General features: G+C 42.9%; 1 protein-coding gene across 2 annotated transcripts in view; it reads right to left on the bottom strand.

Moving 5' to 3' along the window:
- The window catches only part of CNTN5 (contactin 5), a 2,016,448-nt gene that overhangs the window by 525,297 nt on the left and 1,465,868 nt on the right, over positions 1-25,283 (bottom strand). For both annotated transcript variants that reach the window (XM_077298468.1, XM_077298469.1), the window contains one exon: positions 7,547-7,649. In XM_077298468.1, the coding sequence (XP_077154583.1) occupies positions 7,547-7,649 (103 nt within the window). The remainder of the gene's footprint in view (positions 1-7,546; positions 7,650-25,283) is intronic.

Raw genomic sequence — 25,283 nt, 5'->3', positions numbered from 1 at the left:
AATAATAATAATTAGACTGCTTCATTGAGGTACATTTCTAGTTACAATCTATTATGGTAATAAATGAAGGTAAAGACACCCAAGACTAGTTGTAATATGTCACAAAATAAAACTTAAAGGAGTTGGGGTACAAGTCTGCAGTCATTCTATGTGACTCCAGACTTGTAATTCTTCACAGTACGCACAGTAGGCGCTGTCAGGATTCTCCAGTGCTCACTTGTTATGTAGCGAGGCCGCTCATGTCTAGTTGACATGTGACTGCATGTATGTCAATCACATATTTGAAATCATGCACTCACTCGCTCCCGACGCCTGCACCAGAGAATCCTGACAGCACATGGTGAGGATTCACAAGTCTGCAGTCACATAGAGTGACTGAATATTTGAACCCCAAACCTGGACAACACACCACAGATCTATATACAAAGAGTCTGTAATTCCAAACATTCATTCTTTTGACAACCCCATTGCAGAGATATTGCTTCTATGAAAGAATATATGTGTAGTGTTGTGAATTAGACTTTTTTGGCTCCCTCTTGTGGTCACTAGTGATATGACTCTGGGATTGTCTTTCCTCAGTTTGGCACCCACCTGGGTCGTTAGTCCAGGGGTGTTGCTATATAAACTTCCTGGTTTCTCAGTTCAGTGCCTGGCATCGTTGTAATCAGTTCCTTTCTGTTTGCTCCTGTCTGCTGGTCTTGGATCTTGCAAAATTAAGCTAAGTCCTGCTTCCTTGTTTTTTGGTTATTTGCTTTGCTCTTATTTTTTGTCCAGCTTGTACTAAATGTGATTCCTGATTTTGCTGGAAGCTCTAGGGGGCTGGTGTTCTCCCCCCGGGCCGTTAGACGGTTCGGGGGTTCTTGAATATCCAGCGTGGAAATTTTGATAGGGTTTTTGCTGACCATATAAGTCATCTTACTATATTCTGCTATTAGTCAGTGGGCCTCTCTTTGCTAAATATCTAGTTCATTCTTACGTTTGTCTTTTCTCCTTACCTCACCGTTATTATTTGTTGGGGGCTTGTATCCAACTTTTGGGGTCTTTTCTCTGGAGGCAAGAAAGGTCTATCTTTTCCCTTCTAGGGTTAGTTAGTTCTCCGGCTGGCGCGAGACGTCTAGAACCAACGTAGGCACGTTCCCCGGCTGCTGCTATTTGTGGTGCTAGGATTAGATATATGGTCAGCCCAGTTACCACTGCCCTATGAGCTGGTTTTTTGTGTTTGCAGACTTGGTATGTACTTTTGAGACCCTCTGCCATTGGGGTCATAACAGTGTAGTGTGGCATCTATATGAATCAGAAAAAAAAGAATGCCAGGCCAAGGTTGAATGTTTAATGCATTGCAGAAGTGGGATTACAAGAAAGGAAAGTCTGAGTTTTTGTTTGTTTTTTTCTTTCCTCTCTTTTTTTCCTCCCCTTTACCTCTGAGTGGCTTGTGCTTGCTGCAGACATGAATGTCCAGACTTTGATTACAAGTGTGGATCAGCTTGCTGCTCATGTGCAGGGCATACAAGATTTTGTTACCAGTAGTCCAATGTCTGAACCTAAAATACCTATTCCTGAACTGTTCTCTGGAGACCGATTTAAGTTTAGGAATTTCAGGAATAATTGTAAATTGTTTCTATCTCTGAGACCCCGTTCATCTGGAGACTCAGCTCAGCAAGTAAAAATTGTTATCTCTTTCTTACGGGGCGACCCTCAGGATTGGGCCTTTTCGCTAGCGCCAGGATATCCGGCATTGGCAAATATTGATGCGTTTTTTCTGGCGCTCGGATTGCTTTACGAGGAACCCAATCTTGAAATTCAGGCAGAAAAAGCCTTGCTGGCTATTTCTCAGGGTCAGGATGAAGCTGAAGTGTATTGCCAAAAATTTCGGAAATGGTAAGTGCTTACTCAGTGGAATGAGTGTGCTCTGGCCGCAAATTTCAGAAATGGCCTTTCTGAAGCCATTAAGAATGTGATGGTGGGTTTCTCCATTCCTACAGGTCTGAATGATTCCATGGCGCTGGCTATTCAAATTGACCGGCGTTTGCGGGAGCGCAAAGCCGTGAATCCTCTGGTGGTGTTGTCTGAACAAACACCTGATTTAATGCAATGTGGTAGAATTCAGACTAGAAATAAACGGAAAAATCATAGACGTCAAAATGGGTTGTGTTTTTACTGTGGTGATTCTACACATGTTATATCAGCATGCTCTAAACGCCTAACTAGGGTTGTTAGACCTGTCGCCATTGGTAATTTGCAACCTAAATTTATTTTGTCTGTGACTTTAATTTGCTCATTGTCCTCCTACCCTGTTATGGCGTTTGTGGATTCAGGTGCTGCCCTGAGTCTTATGGATCTGTCGTTTGCCAAGCGCTGTGGTTTTGTTCTTGAGCCGTTGGTAAATCCTATCCCTCTTAGAGGTATTGATGCTACGCCATTGGCGGAAAATAAACCGCAGTTTTGGACACAGGTAACCATGTGCATGACTCCTGAACATCGGGAGGTGATTCGTTTTCTTGTTCTGCATAAAATGCATGATTTGGTCGTTTTGGGTCTGCCATGGTTACAGACCCATAATCCAGTCTTGGATTGGAAGGCAATGTCTGTGTCAAGTTGGGGCTGTCAGGGAATTCATGGTGATTCCCCGCCGGTGTCTATTGCTTCCTCTACTCATTCGGAAGTTCCTGAGTATTTGTCTGATTACCAGGATGTATTTAGCGAGTCCAGGTCCAGTGCTCTTCCTCCTCATAGGGACTGTGACTGCGCTATAGATTTGATTCCAGGTAGTAAATTTCCTAAGGGAAGATTATTTAATCTGTCTGTACCTGAGCATACCGCAATGCGTTCGTATATCAAGGAATCTCTGGAGAAGGGGCATATCCGTCCATCCTCTTCCCCTCTTGGTGCGGGATTCTTTTTTGTGGCCAAGAAGGACAGATCTTTGAGACCTTGTATTGACTATCGGCTTCTGAATAAAATCACTGTTAAATTTCAGTATCCTTTGCCTCTGTTGTCGGACTTGTTTGCCCGGATTAAAGGTGCCAAGTGGTTCACCAAGATAGATCTTCGTGGTGCGTACAACCTTGTGCGCATTAAGCAAGGAGATGAATGGAAAACTGCATTTAATACGCCCGAAGGTCATTTTGAGTACTTGGTGATGCCTTTCGGGCTCTCTAATGCTCCTTCAGTGTTTCAGTCCTTTATGCATGATATTTTCCGGAAGTATCTGGATAGATTTATGATTGTTTATCTGGATGATATTCTGGTTTTTTCTGATGATTGGGACTCGCATGTAGAGCAGGTCAGCATGGTGTTTCAGGTTTTGCGTGAGAATGCTTTGTTTGTTAAGGGCTCAAAGTGTCTCTTTGGAGTACAGAAGGTTCCCTTTTTGGGTTTTATTTTTTCCCCTTCTGCGGTGGAGATGGACCCAGTCAAGGTCCGAGCTATTCATGATTGGACTCAACCCACGTCAGTTAAGAGTCTTCAGAAGTTCTTGGGTTTTGCTAACTTCTACCGTCGTTTTATCGCTAATTTTTCTAGCATTGTTAAACCTTTGACGGATATGACCAAGAAAGGTTCTGATGTTGCTAACTGGGCTCCTGCAGCCGTGGAAGCCTTTCAAGAGTTGAAGCGCCGGTTTACTTCGGCGCCTGTTTTGTGCCAGCCTGATGTCTCACTTCCCTTTCAGGTTGAAGTGGATGCTTCTGAGATTGGGGCAGGGGCCGTTTTGTCGCAGAGAGGCCCTGGTTGCTCTGTAATGAGACCATGTGCTTTTTTCTCTAGGAAGTTTTCGCCTGCTGAGCGGAATTATGATGTTGGCAATTGGGAGTTGTTAGCCATGAAGTGGGCATTTGAGGAGTGGCGTCATTGGCTCGAGGGTGCTAAGCATCGTGTGGTGGTCTTGACTGATCACAAAAATCTGATGTATCTCGAGTCTGCTAAACGCCTGAATCCTAGACAGGCCCGCTGGTCATTGTTTTTCTCCCGTTTTGACTTTGTGGTCTCGTATTTACCAGGTTCAAAGAATGTGAAGGCTGATGCTCTTTCAAGGAGCTTTGTGCCTGACTCTCCTGGAGTCGCAGAACCAGTTGGTATTCTCAAAGAGGGAGTTATCCTGTCAGCTATTTCTCCGGATTTGCGACGTGTGTTGCAGAGATTTCAGGCTGGTAGACCTGACTCTTGTCCACCTGACAGACTGTTTGTTCCTGATAAGTGGACCAGCAGAGTCATTTCCGAGGTTCATTCCTCGGTGTTGGCAGGGCATCCGGGAATTTTTGGCACCAGAGATCTGGTGGCTAGGTCCTTTTGGTGGCCTTCCTTGTCACGGGATGTGCGGTCATTTGTGCAGTCCTGTGGGACTTGTGCTCGAGCTAAGCCTTGCTGTTCTCGTGCCAGCGGGTTGCTCTTGCCCTTGCCTGTCCCGAAGAGGCCTTGGACACACATTTCCATGGATTTCATTTCAGATCTTCCGGTGTCTCAGGGCATGTCTGTCATCTGGGTGGTATGTGATCGCTTTTCCAAGATGGTCCATTTGGTATCTTTGCCTAAGCTGCCTTCCTCTTCCGATCTGGTTCCTTTGTTCTTTCAGAATGTGGTTCGTTTACACGGCATTCCTGAGAATATTGTGTCTGACAGAGGATCCCAGTTTGTTTCCAGGTTCTGGCGATCCTTTTGTGCTAAGATGGGCATTGATTTGTCGTTTTCATCTGCCTTTCATCCTCAGACTAATGGACAAACGGAGCGAACTAATCAGACTCTGGAGGCTTATTTGAGGTGTTTTGTTTCTGCAGATCAGGATGATTGGGTGACCTTCTTGCCGTTGGCTGAGTTTGCCCTTAATAATCGGGCTAGTTCCGCTACTTTGGTTTCGCCATTTTTTTGCAACTCTTGTTTCCATCCTCGTTTTTCCTCGGGACATGTGGAGCCTTCTGACTGTCCTGGGGTAGATTCCGTGGTGGATAGGTTGCAGCGGATCTGGAATCATGTGGTGGACAACTTGAAGTTGTCATAGGAGAAGGCTCAGCGTTTTGCCAACCGCCGCCGCGGTGTGGGTCCCCGACTTCGTGTTGGGGATTTGGTATGGCTGTCTTCTCGATTTGTTCCTATGAAGGTCTCCTCTCCTAAATTTAAGCCTCGCTTCATCGGTCCTTACAAGATATTGGAAATCCTTAATCTTGTGTCCTTTCGCTTGGATCTTCCGGTGTCGTTTGCCATTCACAACGTGTTCCATAGGTCTTTGTTGCGGCGGTACGTTGTACCTGTGGTTCCTTCTGTTGAGCCTCCTGCTCCGGTGTTGGTTGAGGGCGAGTTGGAGTACGTGGTGGAGAAGATCTTGGATTCTCGTCTCTCCAGGCGGAGGCTTCAGTATCTGGTCAAGTGTAAGGGCTATGGTCAGGAGGATAATTCCTGGGTGGTTGCCTCTGATGTGCATGCGGCCGATTTAGTTCGTGCCTTTCACGCTGCTCATCCTGATCGCCCTGGTGGTCTTGGTGAGGGTTCGGTGACCCCTCCTTAAAGGGGGGGTACTGTTGTGAATTAGACTTTTTTGGCTCCCTCTTGTAGTCACTAGTGATATGACTCTGGGATTGTCTTTCCTCAGTTTGGCACCCACCTGGGTCGTTAGTCCAGGGGTGTTGCTATATAAACTTCTTGGTTTCTCAGTTCAGTGCCTGGCATCGTTGTAATCAGTTCCTTTCTGTTTGCTCCTGTCTGCTGGTCTTGGATCTTGCAAAATTAAGCTAAGTCCTGCTTCCTTGTTTTTTGGTTATTTGCTTTGCTCTTATTTTTTGTCCAGCTTGTACTAAATGTGATTCCTGATTTTGCTGGAAGCTTTAGGGGGCTGGTGTTCTCCCCCCGGGCCGTTAGACGGTTCGGGGGTTCTTGAATATCCAGCGTGGAAATTTTGATAGGGTTTTTGCTGACCATATAAGTCATCGTACTATATTCTGCTATTAGTCAGTGGGCCTCTCTTTGCTAAATATCTAGTTCATTCTTACGTTTGTCTTTTCTCCTTACCTCACCGTTATTATTTGTTGGGGGCTTGTATCCAACTTTTGGGGTCTTTTCTCTGGAGGCAAGAAAGGTCTATCTTTTCCCTTCTAGGGTTAGTTAGTTCTCCGGCTGGCGCGAGACGTCTAGAACCAACGTAGGCACGTTCCCCGGCTGCTGCTATTTGTGGTGCTAGGATTAGATATATGGTCAGCCCAGTTACCACTGCCCTATGAGCTGTTTTTTTGTGTTTGCAGACTTGGTATGTACTTTTGAGACCCTCTGCCATTGGGGTCATAACAGTGTAGTGTGGCATCTATATGAATCAGAAAAAAAAGAACTTTACACACCTCCCTATGAATTGGAGACATATCATGTACTACAGCTCAGATCACATTCACTTCAATGGAAGCAGAGCCCAGTACTAGAGAAGAGCGGATCAGGAAAAGTTAATAAATTTGTTTGTTTGCACATTTTTCCCCCAAGGAAATTTGGTTATAATGTTCTTCACTATGGGGTTCTCGAATTTAACTTAATTAAAATTTAGCTTTCCTTATTATGATCTGGTCTGGTGTCTATGTAGACCCCAGAGTAGAATAAAAGTGATATGTAAAAAAAAATTCTTATACTCACCTTATCGCCACCCATCCAGTCCTCATTTCATTTTCTGATCCCCACCGCTTGTGCTGAAATCCCTGGGTCTCTCACTGTGAGCTGAGACTTCCTTCTCTTTTGAGGCCCAGCAGGGCTCTACGCTAGTGCACGCAAGGCCATGACGTGTGCCATCATCTTTCGCACACATACTATGTTACAGCTTACTATGATAAGCCCGGGGATTACAGCATAAGCCATGGGGATCAGAAGATCTTACAAGGAGCAGATGGGTGATGGTAGGGTCCAGAAGGGCTGGAGAAATGAGCAATAGGGTAAGTAAAAGTATTTATTCTATTTTTTTCTAACCTTTTGATAGTTCTCAGAAAAACGTAACCCATCATCAGCCATTTTGCTAAGTCTGCTCGGGAGTGAAATACTAAAATTCGGCATTTTTGTAGAGTTTTGTAAAGTTCAAGTAGAATTCAATTCCACTCACGTTTATTTGCTCATCTCTGCGTAGTACCCGGTGTGGCAACTAATCAGTGTACAGAGCTGTAGTGTTCCTGCTTTGTAAATTCTGAACTAAACAAACTGTCCATCAAGTCATAAAAATTCTGCTTGTTTTTCCCAATATAAATACATATCCACCAGCCATGAATCTTAGTTTATAACCAGTCTACATTGGCGCAGTGCCGATATAACAATCTTTAATATTGACAAAGAGAGGCATAAAACGCTTTGTACATTTACAGAACAGATAATGAATGTTTCTGAAAGTAAAGGTATGTAAATACAACGCGTGACTCATAAGGGTAATAATAATAACACTTACTGCACATAAATACATTGTCTGCTCACTGTACCCCCGAGAAAAGCCAAAATCCGTCAAGAAATAAAGGTGACTGCTAGATGACCAAACGCAAATTAATTCTAACACACATTAATAAATTATTGCAACTCATTTAAGGAAATGTGTACTCACTTGCCAAGTGCGAAACACTCCATTCTAACAGTCGTTCCCTTAGCTGCAGTAAAAGTGTTAGGAAAGTGGACCTCAATTTTCGGTTCATATTCCCCCATCACGCCTGGAAAATAAAAAGCAGGCTTAGATATACATGTTTGGAACTTTTACTACGTGAATTAGACCCGTACAAAAGGTTGTAGGCAGACGATCAAGAAAGTAACCAAAGAAAATAATATTTCGATGTAGTTTAGTCAAATTTGTTTGGGTTTAAAAATAATTTTTTGTTTTACATTTTTTGCACAGCTTGGCTTTTACGGTTGTAGAATCAATTAACTTAAGAATCTGTCGGTGAACTGATTTCAACCGGAGAGTTTGTAGGTTTATCTATCTTTTTCTGAGCTCCTCTTTGCAGATTTCTAACCAGCTCAGCTCTTAATCAGCACAAAATTGTTCGGAAAAAGACAGATAACGAGTTACAAATTCACATTAGAACAAGCTCTCAAACAATGATCCTGAAAAAGCCAAAAGGTGGAACTTTACTAATGAAATCCAACTGCAAAAATAATTTTTAGTCTGTAGTACATGCATTTAAGAAATAAAGTGTTATGGTTTAATTGACAGCCCTGTTCCTCAATCTGGTCTAGCCTGTGGGCGTTTCTCCAGGTGCATCCCGTCCTCAATGATTTGTAAGGCATTTAGCTGGTTTGCTGTGAGCAGCACATTGTCAGTTGTAGCTTAGCTTAGTTAGGTGTGCTTCCTTGTGTCTGACTTTTTGATCTTTTTACTGGACCTCTGAACAAAACAACTGACATGTGCTGGGAAAGGTGTGGGCTCAATGCCGAAGCCCACATCCAAAGGGGAGACACGACATGTGCCGTACTAGTACAGCGCATGTCGTGAAGGGGTTAAAACATAATTTAATTTTGTTAGGCTGTTAGATGATAATTTTATGTTTTCATATTTTTGCACAGTAAAATCTATTATTTTATAAAACAAAAAAATGTTTTAGGAGCATGAGCTGTAAATGTGGGCAGCACGGTGGCGCAGTGGATAGCACAGCAGCCTTGCAGCGCTGGAGTCCTGGGTTCTAATCCCACCTTGGACAACATCTGCAAAGAGTTTGTATGTTCTCTCCGTGTTTGCGTGGGTTTCCTCCGGGCACTCCGGTTTCCTCCCACATTCCAAAGACATACTGATAGGGAATTTAGATTGTGAGCCCCATTGGGGACAGTGATGATAATGTGTGCAAACTGTAAAGCGCTGCAGAATATGTTAGCGCTATATAAAAATAAAGATTATTATTAATTTTGCTGCCTAGAGCGCTTTGGTTTTGAAGTTTCAATTTAGGCTACATAATATTTTTGTATCACTTTTTATGATGATTATTACTTTTCTGCTGCAAAATGAATAAAAACAGCAATTTGGAAATTTGGTTTTGCATTGCCATTTTTCTGCCGACAGAGCTTGATGAGTAAGTTTTTTTGCTGGATGAGTAACCATTTTCTTCCCACGTACAATGTTTTACACACTTTTCATTTCATTTTTGGTATGTTTTTATATTTAATGTTTTGATGAATAGATCATCATCATACAAGACAACTAATGTGACAGATATTTTTACATTTTTACACAGTTATTATTCTTAACTTAGCCTCCACTATAGGACATTTTATACTTTAATGACTATTCTAATGCACTGACATATGTACTCCAAGTCGTACCTACTGCAGCTGAGCTGTCTGTTCTACCTCTCAGGATCCAGGATGTCATGGCCATATTAATATCCAGACTGCTGCTTGCTATCTATTTCTTATACACACACCCACTATTTCTTATACACACATCATTTACTGTAACAGCAGTGAGACTATGGATTCTTTACTGTAAGAGCAGTGAGACTATAGATTCTTTACTGTAAGGGCAGTGAGGCTGTAGATTCTTTACTGTAAGGGCAGTGAGACTATATATTCTTTACTGTAAGGGCAGTGAGGCTATAGATTCTGTACTGTAAGGGCAGTGAGGCTATAGATTCTTTACTGTAAGAGCAGTGAGGCTATAGATTCTTTACTGTAAGAGCAGTGAGGCTGTAGATTCTTTACGGTAAGAGCAGTGAGACTATAGATTCTTTACTGTAAGGGCAGTGAGGCTATAGATTCTGTACTGTAAGGGCAGTGAGGCTGTAGATTCTTTACTGTAAGAGCAGTGATGCTATAGATTCTTTACTGTAAGAGCAGTGAGGCTGTAGATTCTTTACGGTAAGAGCAGTGAGGCTATAGATTCTTTACTGTAAGAGCAGTGAGACTTCTTCTGGATCAACATGTCAGGTTGTAGGTTGACCTAGATGGATTTAAGTCTACAGTACCTTCCACCCTAAAACTATGACACTATAAGGTTAAAAATGGGGTTGTGTCAATCAGTCTTTGAAAGAGGCCCTATTTTTTATTGCTTTGTGGCCCTTGAGCTTATACATGTCAATGTTAAATAAATACTAATGTCACTGCACTTTACTCTGCGTGAACCCAATATAATGTATTCGATAATTACAATTACCTGCAGGTTCCTTGTAATATCATCAATGAGAACCTAGTTCAAGAAGAATCGAGAAGAAGGATGATGCAAGTCTCGGCTTTTCCTGCCCGCAGGCAATGGTGATTTGATGAACCTCTATTTTTCCTTTTACTCCCTTGCATTTCTTCCCTTATCCTTTACCTTTTTCGGAGATTTTGCTGTGTATTCAGTGTTCCTTCTTCTGCGTCTTGAGCATTTCACAGTTTAAATAGATTATCACATCTACAACTTGTTTTGTCCCCGTAGACTTTTCGACAAGGTGAATTTATCTTACTCTTCTAGATTTGTTTTCCAAACAGAATCTTTCCACGGCTTGCAGCCTTATTAATCTCTGCCTTTTGTAACAAATGTACCCTTTTGATAGTCATTGTGCAAATGTCCATGAGAAATGTCACTGCTTTGTTCATCGGGAAATGTTTAATATATTAAAACTAAAAGGGGGTCATTACTTTTTAAACAAGGGATGGTACAAAGCAGAGTCATTATGGGATATATAAATATGTATATATATATATATATATATATATATATATATATATATATATATATATATATATAAACTGCTGGCAATGAAAGTGAGTACACCCTTAAGTGAAAATGGCCAAATTGTGCCCAAAGTGTTAATATTTTGCGTGGTCACTAGTGATGAGCGAGCATCCTGGTTACTCAAATTTCTCCGAGCATGCTTGGGTGGTCTCCGAGTATTTCAACGAGCTCGAGGATTTAGCTTATGTCGATGCAGCTGCATGATTTGTGGCTGCTAGATAGCTTGAATACATGTCGGGGTTGCCTGTTGCGTGTTGGTTCCCTGTCACGTGATCGCCGTTTTTCACTGAATAATGGTGATCACAAATAAAAAAGAAAGTCAGATTTTTCATTCATTTCTCACTCCTCTGATGTGATCTAGCATACCAGAAGAGAGAGAAATGGGTTCCCCCACGATACCTCCGCCATCCCCAGATCCTCCGGCTCCTGCTGAAGCCCTGCTCTGCATAGCACAGGCGATCGGATGATCGCAGCATCTAGTCTCGCATGGAGACTATTGAAGCAAGTAAAAAGTAAAAAAAAAAATGTTATTAAAAATGTTAAAAAAATAAAAAATATATGAAAGTTCAAATCACACCCCATTCACTCCATTCATAATAGAACAATAAAAAATAACATATATATTTGGTATCGACACATTCTGAACCGCCCAATCTATAAATCAAAAGAATTAATCCAATTGATAAACGATGTAACGAGAGAAAAAATCAAAACGCCAAAATTACGTTTTTTTGGTCATCGCAACATTGTATTAAAATGCAATAACGGGCAATCAAAAGAACGTATCTGCACCAAAATGGTGTCAATAAAAAGACCAGCTTGGACTGCAAAAAATAAGCCCTCACCCAGCCCCAGATCGCGAAAAATGGAGACGATACAGGTTTTTTGAAAAAAAAATGTTTTTAGAAAATATAGGTTTTTTTCCACCACTTACATAAAAAAGAACCTAGACATGTTTGTTTGGTATCTACAAACTCGTACTGACCTGGAGAATCATAATGGTAGGTCAGATTTAGCATTCAGTGAAGATGGTAAAAAAAAATTGTGGCATTGCACTTGTTTGCAATTTCACCGCACTTTGAATTTGTTCCTGTTTTCCTGGGACACTAAATGACAAAACCAATGGTGTCGTTCAAAAGTACAACTTGTCCCACAAAAAAAAGCCCTCACGTGGCCATGTTAATAGAAAAATAAAAAGTTATGAGAAGAATGGGAGAGGAAAACGGAAACTCAGAAACGGAAAACCATAAGGTGGTGAAGGGATTAAAACTGAAAGTAAGACGTCTAAAACAATGAACCATTTTTTTACAGAAACATCTATATGATGCCAATTAAGAGACTACTGGTTGAAGCGTTCCTTTACATCTGCTTTCCAGGAGAGCTGCTATCTATCAGCTGTTCCTAGCAAAGTATCCACAAAATAACATTACTCCTCAACTGTTCCCGTTTTCTTTCTCAGAACTAGTGATGAGCATGCTCGGGTGTTATGCGAGTATCATGAGCATGCTCAGATAATATATGCGAGTCCATGTAGCAGACAGATGCAAAACATGAAGGGATTTCCTGTTTTTAAGGCAGCCACGAGGCATGCACCCGTGGGGACTCGAACATAGTTTTCGAGCAAGCCGAAGATACTCCGTTAGGACACGAGCATGCTCGGATAACATGTTATGCGAGTATACTCGCTCATCACAACTCAGAACTCATAAATCAGAAGACATGTTCTCATGCATTCATGTAAATGGTGCGGCATTCATTCTCCAGTATAACATTTGAAATACATTCACTGTTTATTATTGTGAAAATATTCTTTGTCGATAATTAGCAAGTGACTTTACTGGCACGTGTTCATTATCCCAATGTGTGAGTGGTATAACAGTGCAATGTGGTGCCTGCTGAAAACACAGCACAGATATTCCAAAGATGGCCATATAAATTAAGTAACTCTTGGGCTACAGTAATTCTCCAGCCTTTTTTATTATTTTTAAACATTCTATCTTTTACTATTGATGCTGCATAGGCAGCATCTATAGTAAAAAGTTGGTCACACTTGTCAAACACTATGTTTGAGAAGTGTGACCAACCTGTCAATCAGTTTTCCAAGCGATGCTACAGATCGCTTGGGAAACTTTAGAATTCTGCAAGCTAATTACACTTGCAGAATGCTAAAAAAAAAACGTGAAAAAAACGGAAAAAAAACGCAAAAAAAAATGCGGATTTCTTGCAGAAAATTTCCGGTTTTCTTCAGGAAATTTCTGCAAGAAATCCAGACGTGTGCACATACCCTCATAGACATACATATTCCTGCCATCCAAATATTCATACTTATTTTAATAAGCAGATTGTAGTAACACCACAGAGCTCATATCGCTTCGAATTTATTAATGATTCTCCTTTTCCTATATACTGCATACCTTTTTCAAGATTTGAAAGGCAATTTATTTTATTATTATTATTATTATTATTATTATTATTATTATTTATTATTATAGCTCCATTTATTCCATGGCGCTTTACATGTGAGGAGGGGTGTACATAATAAAAACAGGCACAATAATCATTTTATTTATATATTCCTTTTTTGTAGGACTTGTTTCGTCCAGCCAATGCTGTGCAGTTCAGTTTAATCCCTTATATACAGTAACATAAAAGTAGTTACAGAAAGCAATGTCTGCCTGTTCCTCTCTGTGATTTCTGTAAGCATGGATATTAGTAATATCTCCCTATGCAAAAAATACAAAGATATTATTACCTTTATTAGTTTTCTCTAAATGATGTAAGCACAGATAGTGTTGCCTCCTTGGCTCTCCATGTAAATGATGTGCAGGTACAATCATTTCTTCCTTTCTGTCTACTCATTTTAATTGTGCAGGAACAGTACATACAGTAATTCCTATGAATTAAAAGGAATCTGTCAATAGGATTTTACTATGTAATCTGAAAGCAGCCTGATTCCATACAATTTTGATAGAATCCCTGTTTTTTCTGTAGTAGGCTTGGAAATCTGAGCTGTGTATAACCCCGCCCACACCATTGATTGGTAGCATCCTGTGTCAATTAGTTGAAGTGGGTGGGATTACTACATACTTTAGCTGGACTGCCTGGCATGAGACACCTAGTACGGCAGTAATAATCTCCTGCTGATAAAACACTGATTTTCTATAAGCTACAGCAAGCTGCTGAGAAAGTGACACATCCCTGGAGTCATACTCTCTGCCCCTACATTATGCTGCTCTCAGATTACATAGCAAAATAAAAAACTGTTGACTAGTGTTAAGCATTCCGATACCGCAAGTATCGGGTATCGGACGATATTTGCGGTATCGGAATTCCGATACCGAGTTCCGATATTTTTGCGATATCGGGAATCGGGATCGGAATGCATATTCATGTGTAAAATAAAGAATAAAAATAAAAAATAGGGATATACTCACCCTCTGACGCGCCCTGGTAGTAACCGCTGCAACCGGCAGCCTCCGTTCCTAAGAATGAGCGAGTGAAGGACCTGCGATGACGTCACGGTCTTGTGATTGGTCGCGTGAGCGGTCACATGAGCGGTCATGCGACCAATCACAAGCCGCCACGTCATCGAAGGTCCTTCACTCGCTCATTCTTAGGAACGGAGGCTGCCGATTGCAGCGGTTACTACCAGGGCGCGTCAGAGGGTGAGTATATCCCTATTTTTTATTTTTATTCTTTATTTTACACATGAATATGGATCCCAGGGCCTGAAGGAGAGTTTCCTCTCCGTCAGACCCTGGGAACCATCCAGGATCACTTCCGATATTTGTGTCCCATTGACTTGTATTGGTATCGGGTATCGGTATCGGCGATATCCGATATTTTTCGGATATCGGCCGATACAATCCGATATCGATACTTTCAAATATCGGAAGGTATCGCTCAACACTACTGTTGACAGGTTCCTTTTAATGTCAATGATATAATCCTGACTTACTATTTAAATAGTATTGACCCAGATAGCACTGCCTCCCTCCCTCTCACTATGTGATGGTTTATGCGGGAACTTCCTGAGAGATACAAAAAAATTGCAAATATTTCATTGGGATCCAGAGACATAGAAACTAGTGATGAGCGAGTGTACTTGTTGCTCGAGTGACCTCCGAGTATTTATGACTGCTCAGAGATTTAGTTTTCATCCCGGCAGCTGAATGATTTACAGCTACTAGACAGCTTGATTACATGTGGGGATTCTGTTGTGAAATTGGATTTTGGGCTCCCCCTGTGGCCACTGGTGGAATTGAACTGGTGTGCATCATCCTCTCTGTTCACCTGTTTCCATCAGGAGGTGGGAGTCGCTATTTAGCCTTGCTCCTCTGTCACTTCCATGCCGGTCAACATTGTAATCAGAAGCCTTTCTGTGCATGTTCCTGCTGCTAGACAACTCCCAGCTAAGTTGGACTTTTGTCCTTGTTTGTTTTTGCATTTTGTTCCAGTTCACAGCTGTAGTTTTGTTTCTGTGTCTGGAAAGCTCTTGTGATCTGAAATTGCCACTCTGATGTTATGAGTTAATACTAGAGTCTTAAAGTAATTTCAGGATGGTGTCTTGATAGGGTTTTCAGCTGACCATGAAAGTGCCCTTTCTGTCTTCCTGCTATCTAGTAAGCGGACCTCAATTTTGCTAAACCTATTTTCATACTACGTTTGTCATTTCATCTTAAATCACCGCCAATATTTGTGGGGGCCTCTGTCTGCCTTTCGGGGAAATTTCTCTAGAGGTGAGCCAGGACTATATTTTCCTCTGCCAGGATTAGTTAGTCCTCCGGCCGGCGCTGGGCGTCTAGGGATAAAACGCAGGCTACGCTACCCGGCTACTGTCAGTTGTGCGGCAGGTTTAGTTCATGGTCAGTTTAGTTTCCATCCTTCCAAGAGCTAGTTCTTATGTTTGCTGGGGCTATGTTCTCTTGCCATTGAGAACCATAACAGTTTGACCGGCCAAAAAAAGGGTTAAATTAATTAACAGAGAAAGGAGAGAAAAGAGAAGTCTGCTGAAGATTTTTTTTTTTTTTTTTTTTTTCCCTCAGTTCTGAGTGTGCTTGTAATTGAATCTCTTGCAAGTCTGCCTATATTGCAGCTTTTCTCTCTCTCTCTCCTTCTAAATCCTGGAATGGCTCTGTGTTCACCTGTTTAAAATGGATATTCAGAGTTTAGCTGCAGGTTTGAATAATCTCACCACGAAAGTTCAAAATTTACAAGATTTTGTTGTTCATGTTCCTATATCTGAACCTAGAATTCCTTTGCCTGAATTTTTCTCGGGGAATAGATCTTGCTTTCAAAATTTCAAAAATAATTGCAAGTTGTTTTTGTCCCTGAAATCTCGCTCTGCTGGAGATCCTGCTCAGCAGGTCAGGATTGTGATTTCCTTGCTCCGGGGCGACCCTCAGGATTGGGCTTTTGCATTGGCTCCAGGGGATCCTGCGTTGCTCAATGTGGATGCGTTTTTTCTGGCCTTGGGGTTGCTTTATGAGGAACCTCAGTTAGAACTTCAGGCGGAAAAGGCCTTGATGTCCCTATCTCAGGGGCAAGACGAAGCTGAAGTATACTGCCAGAAATTCCGTAAATGGGCTGTGCTTACTCAGTGGAATGAGTGCGCCCTGGCGGCGAATTTCAGAGAGGGTCTCTCTGATGCCATTAAGGATGTTATGGTGGGGTTCCCTGTGCCTGCGGGTCTGAATGAGTCCATGACAATGGCTATCCAGATCGATAGGCGTCTGTGGGAGCGCAAACCTGTGCACCATTTGGCGGTATCTACTGAGAAGACGCCAGCGAATATGCAATGTGATAGAAGTCTGTCCAGAAGTGAACGGCAGAATTTTAGACGAAAAAATGGGTTGTGCTTCTATTGCGGTGATTCAACTCATGTTATATCAGCATGCTCTAAGCGTACTAAGAAGCTTGATAAGTCTGTTTCAATTGGCACTTTTCAGTCTAAGTTTATTCTTTCTGTGACCCTGATTTGTTCTTTATCATCTATTATCGCGGACGCCTATGTCGACTCTGGCGCCGCTTTGAGTCTTATGGATTGGTCCTTTGCCAAACGCTGTGGGTATGATTTGGAGCCTCTTGAAACTCCTATACCCCTGAAGGGGATTGACTCCACCCCATTGGCTAGCAATAAACCACAATACTGGACACAAGTAACTATGCGGATTAATCCGGATCACCAGGAGATTATTCGCTTTCTTGTGCTGTATAACCTACATGATGTGTTGGTGCTTGGATTGCCATGGCTGCAATCTCATAACCCAGTCCTTGACTGGAAAGCTATGTCTGTGTTAAGCTGGGGATGTAAGGGGACGCATGGGGACGTACCTGTGGTTTCCATTTCATCATCTATTCCCTCTGAGATTCCTGAATTCTTGACTGAATATCGTGACGTTTTTGAAGAACCTAAGCTTGGTTCATTACCTCCGCACCGGGAGTGCGATTGTGCCATAGATTTGATTCCGGGTAGTAAATACCCTAAGGGTCGTTTATTTAATCTGTCTGTGCCTGAGCATGCTGCTATGCGAGAATATATAAAGGAGTCCTTGGAAAAGGGACATATTCGTCCTTCGTCATCTCCCTTAGGAGCCGGTTTTTTCTTTGTGGCTAAGAAAGATGGCTCTTTGAGGCCGTGCATTGATTATCGGCTTTTGAATAAAATCACGGTTAAATATCAATATCCGTTGCCACTGCTGACTGATTTGTTTGCTCGCATAAAGGGGGCCAAGTGGTTCTCTAAGATAGATCTCCGTGGGGCGTATAATTTGGTGCGAATTAAGCAGGGGGATGAGTGGAAAACCGCATTTAATACGCCCGAGGGCCACTTTGAGTATTTGGTGATGCCTTTTGGTCTTTCAAATGCCCCTTCAGTCTTTCAGTCCTTTATGCATGACATTTTCCGTGATTATTTGGATAAATTTATGATTGTGTATCTGGATGATATTTTGATTTTTTCGGATGACTGGGACTCTCATGTCCAGCAGGTCAGGAGGGTTTTTCAGGTTTTGCGGTCTAATTCCTTGTGTGTGAAGGGTTCTAAGTGCGTTTTTGGGGTTCAAAAGATTTCCTTTTTGGGATATATTTTTTCCCCCTCTTCCATCGAGATGGATCCTGTCAAGGTTCAGGCTATTTGTGATTGGACGCAACCCTCTTCTCTTAAGAGTCTTTAGAAATTTTTGGGCTTTGCTAACTTTTATCGTCGATTTATTGCTGGTTTTTCTGATGTTGTTAAGCCATTGACTGATTTGACTAAGAAGGGTGCTGATGTTGCTGATTGGTCCCCTGCTGCTGTGGAGGCCTTTCGGGAGCTTAAGCGCCGCTCTTCTTCCGCCCCTGTGTTGCGTCAGCCTGATGTTGCTCTTCCTTTTCAGGTTGAGGTTGACGCTTCTGAAATCGGAGCTGGGGCGGTTTTGTCGCAGAGAAGTTCCGATTGCTCCGTGATGAGACCTTGTGCTTTTTTCTCGCGTAAATTTTCGCCCGCCGAGCGGAATTATGATATTGGGAATCGGGAGCTTTTGGCCATGAAGTGGGCTTTTGAGGAGTGGCGTCATTGGCTTGAGGGGGCTAGACATCAGGTGGTGGTATTGACTGACCACAAAAATCTAATTTATCTTGAGTCCGCCAGACGCCTGAATCCTAGACAGGCGCGCTGGTCGTTGTTTTTCTCTCGGTTTAATTTTGTGGTGTCCTACCTGCCGGGTTCTAAGAATGTTAAGGCGGATGCCCTTTCTAGGAGTTTTGAGCCTGACTCCCCTGGTAATTCTGAACCTACAGGTATCCTTAAGGATGGAGTGATATTGTCTGCCGTTTCTCCAGACCTGCGGCGGGCCTTGCAGGAGTTTCAGGCGGATAGACCTGATCGTTGCCCACCTGGTAGACTGTTTGTTCCTGATGATTGGACCAGTAAAGTCATTTCTGAGGTTCATTCTTCTGCGTTGGCAGGTCATCCTGGAATCTTTGGTACCAGGGATTTGGTGGCAAGGTCCTTCTGGTGGCCTTCCCTGTCTCGAGATGTGCGAGGCTTTGTGCAGTCTTGTGACGTTTGCGCTCGGGCCAAGCCTTGTTGTTCTCGGGCTAGTGGATTGTTGTTGCCCTTGCCTATCCCGAAGAGGCCCTGGACGCACATCTCGATGGATTTTATTTCGGATCTTCCTGTTTCTCAGAAGATGTCTGTCATCTGGGTGGTGTGTGATCGTTTCTCTAAGATGGTCCATTTGGTTCCCCTGCCTAAGTTGCCTTCTTCTTCCGAGTTGGTTCCTCTGTTTTTTCAAAATGTGGTCCGTTTGCATGGTATTCCGGAGAATATCGTTTCTGACAGAGGTACCCAATTCGTGTCTAGATTTTGGCGAGCATTCTGTGCTAGGATGGGCATAGATTTGTCTTTCTCGTCTGCTTTCCATCCTCAGACTAATGGCCAGACCGAGCGGACGAATCAGACCTTGGAGACATATTTGAGGTGTTTTGTGTCTGCAGATCAGGATGATTGGGTTGCTTTTTTGCCTTTAGCGGAGTTTGCCCTCAATAATCGGGCCAGCTCTGCCACCTTGGTGTCTCCCTTTTTCTGTAATTCGGGGTTTCATCCTCGATTTTCTTCTGGTCAGGTGGAATCTTCGGATTGTCCTGGAGTGGATGCTGTGGTGGAGAGGTTGCATCAGATTTGGGGGCAGGTAGTGGACAATTTGAAGTTGTCCCAGGAGAAGACTCAGCTTTTTGCCAACCGCCGGCGTCGGGTTGGTCCTCGGCTTTGTGTTGGGGACTTGGTGTGGTTGTCTTCTCGTTTTGTCCCTATGAGGGTTTCTTCTCCCAAGTTTAAGCCTCGGTTCATCGGCCCGTACAAGATATTGGAGATTCTTAACCCTGTGTCCTTCCGTTTGGACCTCCCTGCATCTTTTTCTATTCATAATGTTTTTCATCGGTCATTATTGCGCAGGTATGAGGTACCGGTTGTGCCTTCCGTTGAGCCTCCTGCTCCGGTGTTGGTTGAGGGCGAGTTGGAGTACGTTGTGGAAAAAATCTTGGACTCCCGTGTTTCCAGACGGAAACTCCAGTATCTGGTCAAATGGAAGGGATACGGTCAGGAGGATAATTCTTGGGTGACTGCCTCTGATGTTCATGCCTCCGATTTGGTCCGTGCCTTTCATAGGGCTCATCCTGATCGCCCTGGTGGTTCTGGTGAGGGTTCGGTGACCCCTCCTTGAGGGGGGGGTACTGTTGTGAAATTGGATTTTGGGCTCCCCCTGTGGCCACTGGTGGAATTGAACTGGTGTGCATCATCCTCTCTGTTCACCTGTTTCCATCAGGAGGTGGGAGTCGCTATTTAGCCTTGCTCCTCTGTCACTTCCATGCCGGTCAACATTGTAATCAGAAGCCTTTCTGTGCATGTTCCTGCTGCTAGACAACTCCCAGCTAAGTTGGACTTTTGTCCTTGTTTGTTTTTGCATTTTGTTCCAGTTCACAGCTGTAGTTTTGTTTCTGTGTCTGGAAAGCTCTTGTGATCTGAAATTGCCACTCTGATGTTATGAGTTAATACTAGAGTCTTAAAGTAATTTCAGGATGGTGTCTTGATAGGGTTTTCAGCTGACCATGAAAGTGCCCTTTCTGTCTTCCTGCTATCTAGTAAGCGGACCTCAATTTTGCTAAACCTATTTTCATACTACGTTTGTCATTTCATCTTAAATCACCGCCAATATTTGTGGGGGCCTCTGTCTGCCTTTCGGGGAAATTTCTCTAGAGGTGAGCCAGGACTATATTTTCCTCTGCCAGGATTAGTTAGTCCTCCGGCCGGCGCTGGGCGTCTAGGGATAAAACGCAGGCTACGCTACCCGGCTACTGTCAGTTGTGCGGCAGGTTTAGTTCATGGTCAGTTTAGTTTCCATCCTTCCAAGAGCTAGTTCTTATGTTTGCTGGGGCTATGTTCTCTTGCCATTGAGAACCATAACAGGATTCCCTAGCAACCAGGCAACCCCTACATGTAATCAGGCTGGCTAGTAGCTGTAAATTATTCAGCTGTGGTGATGAAAACTAAATCTCCGAGCAGTCATAAATTCTCGGAGACCACCCGAGCAACGAGTACACTCGCTCATCACTAATAAAAATGCATCTGGTGAAGAACACCCTCTCGAAAAACCATTTTTTTCTCAAAGTTATTTCTCTGTATTCACATCCACTATTGATTTTGGAAAGAAATCATATAAAATAATGATAGATTTTCCATAAATAACTGTTTGTAGGGTTTTTTTCTGAGTTTTCCATAAAGTGCGATTTGATATTATTGGTGTAAGAAACATATTGGACATTACCCTGGCCTCTGCAGCTTCTCAGATGGCGTACATATAAAAGGGTTGAAGGGAACGAATAGGAAGAAAAACGCTCTTGTTCTTGATGGATCTTATTTATGGACCCGAGAGAGGAAGAGTCTGCTTAAAATGAATTGTACTGGTCATTGCTGAGGTTAGTAAGACCATAAAGATCATCTCAGTGCACCCTTGTTTATCAGGCGGTTTGAGCTAAACGTGCTCTTTTACCCGTTTCGAAAGCTGTAGAGAGGTGCATATCATGTTTTACTATAGTTTAGCTACATTTATGACTTCTAATAATTCTTCTTTTTTGCAGTTAATTCTTGAGTTGTAAAACTTTACTGCCCGTGCCCTCCGGAACACAGGTGTGCTACAGGTTATGGTCTTGCAATGAGGACACCATATATAAAAGATTACTTTTACTTTAAACCATACAAAGATTAGTGCACTGAAAAACGAGCAGTCATAGTGGCTGGACTACAATATTTGGTTCATTGGGTATATACAGTTACTTGTTCAGGGCTAAAATAACTTTCGAAAACACTTTTAGGCTTAGCACTCATTGGATGACCAAGACACATTTGGGGTGTGATTAGGACTCAATTAAAAGTGTTGTCACACAAAGATAACGGGTTTGTTGACTGACCTGGTGGTCAGCAGATTGCCATACATTTGCCATGAATTCACAAGTTGACTGACCAAGTAAAATATGGACCTGCCAGCGTGGAAAGTCGTCATTGAGGTCCTGAGAGTTTTACTCAATCTATGATATCTACATGTCCATCATGAATCAAATTTTTCAACTTGTTTCTATGGATTTAAAGTGAACCTGTTACCAGGTTTGGCCAATACCAGTTACAGCCATCACCATTCAGGGCTGATATACAGCATTCTATCATGCTGTATATGAGCCCCCGATCCGACCTGTAAGGCCTCTTTCACACATCAGTTTTTTAGACTCCGTCACAAACCGTCAAAGTGTTGAAAAGACGGATCCTGTGCAGATTGTAAAAAACTGATGCACTGGATCCTTTTTTTTGACGGATCTGTCAAAGCAGCTGCCGCAAGAATTTAATGGAACAGAATTCTGGAAAGAGAGAGAGAGAGAGAGATTCCCTGAATGGAAAAATTAGTTAAATTAAAGCAATAGAAATTTTTCCAGGCATGCTCAGTTTCAAAAAACGGAATCCGTCGCTGGATTCCGTCTTTTGATGGATCCAGCGCCCATAGGCTTCCATTCTAGCCAACGATGGATGCCACTGGATCCGTCACTGGCAGACTTTTCGACACAGACAACAAATGTTTCTTTGTACGTTCTCTCCAGATGACGGATAAACAAATTCCAACAGATCCAGTGCACAACGGACGAAATGTGAGGCCATCCGTCATAATCCGTTGCTAATACAAGTCTATGAGAAAAAGACGGATCCAGCGGGCAAATTCGCTGGATACGTTTTTTTTACAAAAAGACGGATTTTGATGGAAACAAAAAGACTGAAGTGTGAAAGAGGCCTTAGAGAAGAAAAAGAACTTTTATTATGCTCACCTGTGAGGCGATCCGGTCCGATGGGTGTTGCTTTTCTTGGTCCGGTGCCTTCCATTTTCTTACGATCCCCGCCCTTGCTTCATGTACTTGCTTCATGTAGATGACGCATCCATGCATCACCTACACAGGCTCCCCGGCATCACGCTCCTGCGCAGGTGTACTTATCTGCTCTGTTGAGGGCAGACCAAAGTACTGCAGTGCACAGGCGCCGGGAAAGGTCAGAGAGGCCCAGCACCTGTGCAATGCCGGGGAGGCTGTGTAGATGATGCAGGGATGTATCATCCACATGAAGCAAGCAGGAGAACAGCATCGCAAGAAGATGGGAGGTGCTGGACCAAGACCAGCAACACCCAGCGGACCGGACCGCCCCGCAGGTGAGTATAATAAAAGTTATTTTTCTTCTCTTACAGGTTGAGTCAGGGGCAGATATACAGCATTATAGAATGCTGTATATAAGCCCTGAAAGGGAGTGGCCAAACTTGGTGTTCTGTTCTGTATCCAGTGTTTATTATTATAAATATCCTTACAGAATGAATCATACATCCTTCACAGTTTAATTGTCACACAAAGAATCTCACTCTGACCTTCAAAGTTCTATCCAATTCTGCATTATTGCTATAATTCACAAACCATACCTAACTCGATACCTTTGCACTGCCAATGACAGTATTTTCTCTGTCACTCTAATCCCAATATCAAACACTTGTATACAAGACTTCTCTTGTGCTTCACCCTCTGTTAGAATGCTCTACGTTATTTTACCCCACATTCTCCAACCACATAAACCTTCAATTGCCTCCTGAAAAATATGTTCTTTGGAAAAGTGGCTGATAGAGAGTCCCCAAACCGGTATTCCTTCACTCCTTTATATCTACAGCCTCTTACCTCTTAAGCAAATGCCCTATAAATTGTAAGCTCAAATGAGCAGAGTTGCCTAACCAATGTATGTTATAGCTTTTGAAATGTCCAGTAAAAGAAAAAAATCGGCACCGCTGAGACCCAGAGTCTATACCTCCACCACTTAATGCCGCTGCTATTGCCACAACTGCCTGAACAATCAAGACCCTCGGGTGCAAAGGTCCAGAGATAAGGTAAAATCCAATTCAAGAAAAAATGGGAATGCACTCACCGGTCTGTTGAAGCAAAAAAAAATCCTTTATTGGGGCCTGTGCAGGAGACAACAGGGAGAACGTGGAATGAAAGGACGACGATCGTTTTGTGCTGCTGCTTCAACAGACCGGTGAGTGCATTCCCATTTTTCCTTGAATTGGATTTTATGTTATAGCTTTGTCTTTTATTATGTTAACTAGATGGAGGCCGGTAATGTCACAATGGGGGCAGGCTTTGCAGTGTTGAGAATTTCTCCCCCATGTGCTCACCCACCTATCCACTCTCTCTTTCCCCATGTGCTGACTTCTCCTGTCTGTGCTCTCTTCTTTGACCTGTCTACCCCATGTGCTATCCCCCTTGTCCGCTGTCTCTCTCCTTACTGTGTTGTGTTCTCCCCTCAAAGACAATAGTGACATTACAGCAGGAGATCGCAGAGGATACATTTTGTGAGGTAAAATATTGTTTAAAAATAGTCAGTGAAATATTTTACCTGACGCAGTAAATCAGACCACCGCCATCTTTGTGCGGACAGATAGCTGCGGTCACATTAAAACTGTGCATGTGCTCCTCCTGTACAAAGATAGCGGCGGTCAGTGAATCATTTGGCTGATCACTGCGGCGGCGTGTTCGTGATTTTGTTCCCCTGGTGGTACCGCGCATAAGGCTGCGTACGGTGTATACAGTGTGTGTGTGGTGTGTACGGCGTATACAGTGTGTGTGCGTGGTGCATACGTCATATACAGTGTGCTTGTGTGTGTGGTGCGTACGGTGTATACAGTGTGTGTGTGTAGTGCGCACGCCGTATACAGAGTGTGTGTGGTGCGTACGGCATATACACTGTGTGTTTGTGTGTGTGTGGTGCGTACGGCATATACAGTGTGTGTGTGTGGTGTGTACGGCGTATACAGTGTGTGTGGTGCGCACAGCATATACAGTGGGTGTGTGGTGCTTACGGCGTATACAGTGTGTGTGTGTGTTTGTGGTGCATGCGGCGTATACAATGTGTGTGTGTGGTGCATATGGTATATGTAGTGTGTGTTTGTGTGGTGCGTACGGCGTATACAGTGTGTGTGCGTGTGTGCTGCAAAGGTGTTCTGTTGGTGGTACCACGCAAGAGTTTCCATATTGAGACATCCATCACTTGGGTGTCCCAATATGGAGGTCGATGAACTTCAGCCGCTTGGAATTCTGGGATACGGAGACATCTGGACGGATCAGGATGTGAAGACATTACAAGGTAAGTATATGTTAAGATGTTATTGAGTTGCTAACTAAACAAGGGTTCATTGCATTTAAATGGTTTGGACAACTTAGGTCTGACCCACACTGATCATGAAAAAACAGGAGTCAGGGAAAAAGGCTTGGAGAAGTTCAGCAAGACTTTCGAAATTTACAAGAGATATCCTTACTCCAGTCCATGTATTGAGTCTGGTAGGTCAGCTTTATTCAAGATTTTTTTTCTCAATATTGAACATTTCTGTTTAGTCAGCAGTCTCGGAAGAGCACTCCAGAATATAAAGACAGGTGTTCTTAAAAATTGTGAGTACTACTGGGAATGTTTTTTGGTACCGTTAATGCTTTCATGATAGGTGGGTGGTAGAGATTATTGAATTGATCTTCAACTAATAAAATTAGTTATGAATTTCCCCAAAATTACAAATTCTCGCAAATACGATTTTTTCAG

Source organism: Ranitomeya variabilis, chromosome 3 (genome assembly GCF_051348905.1).
Source record: "Ranitomeya variabilis isolate aRanVar5 chromosome 3, aRanVar5.hap1, whole genome shotgun sequence".
NCBI lineage: Eukaryota > Metazoa > Chordata > Amphibia > Anura > Dendrobatidae > Ranitomeya > Ranitomeya variabilis.
This window is presented reverse-complemented; position numbering and strand designations above follow the sequence as displayed.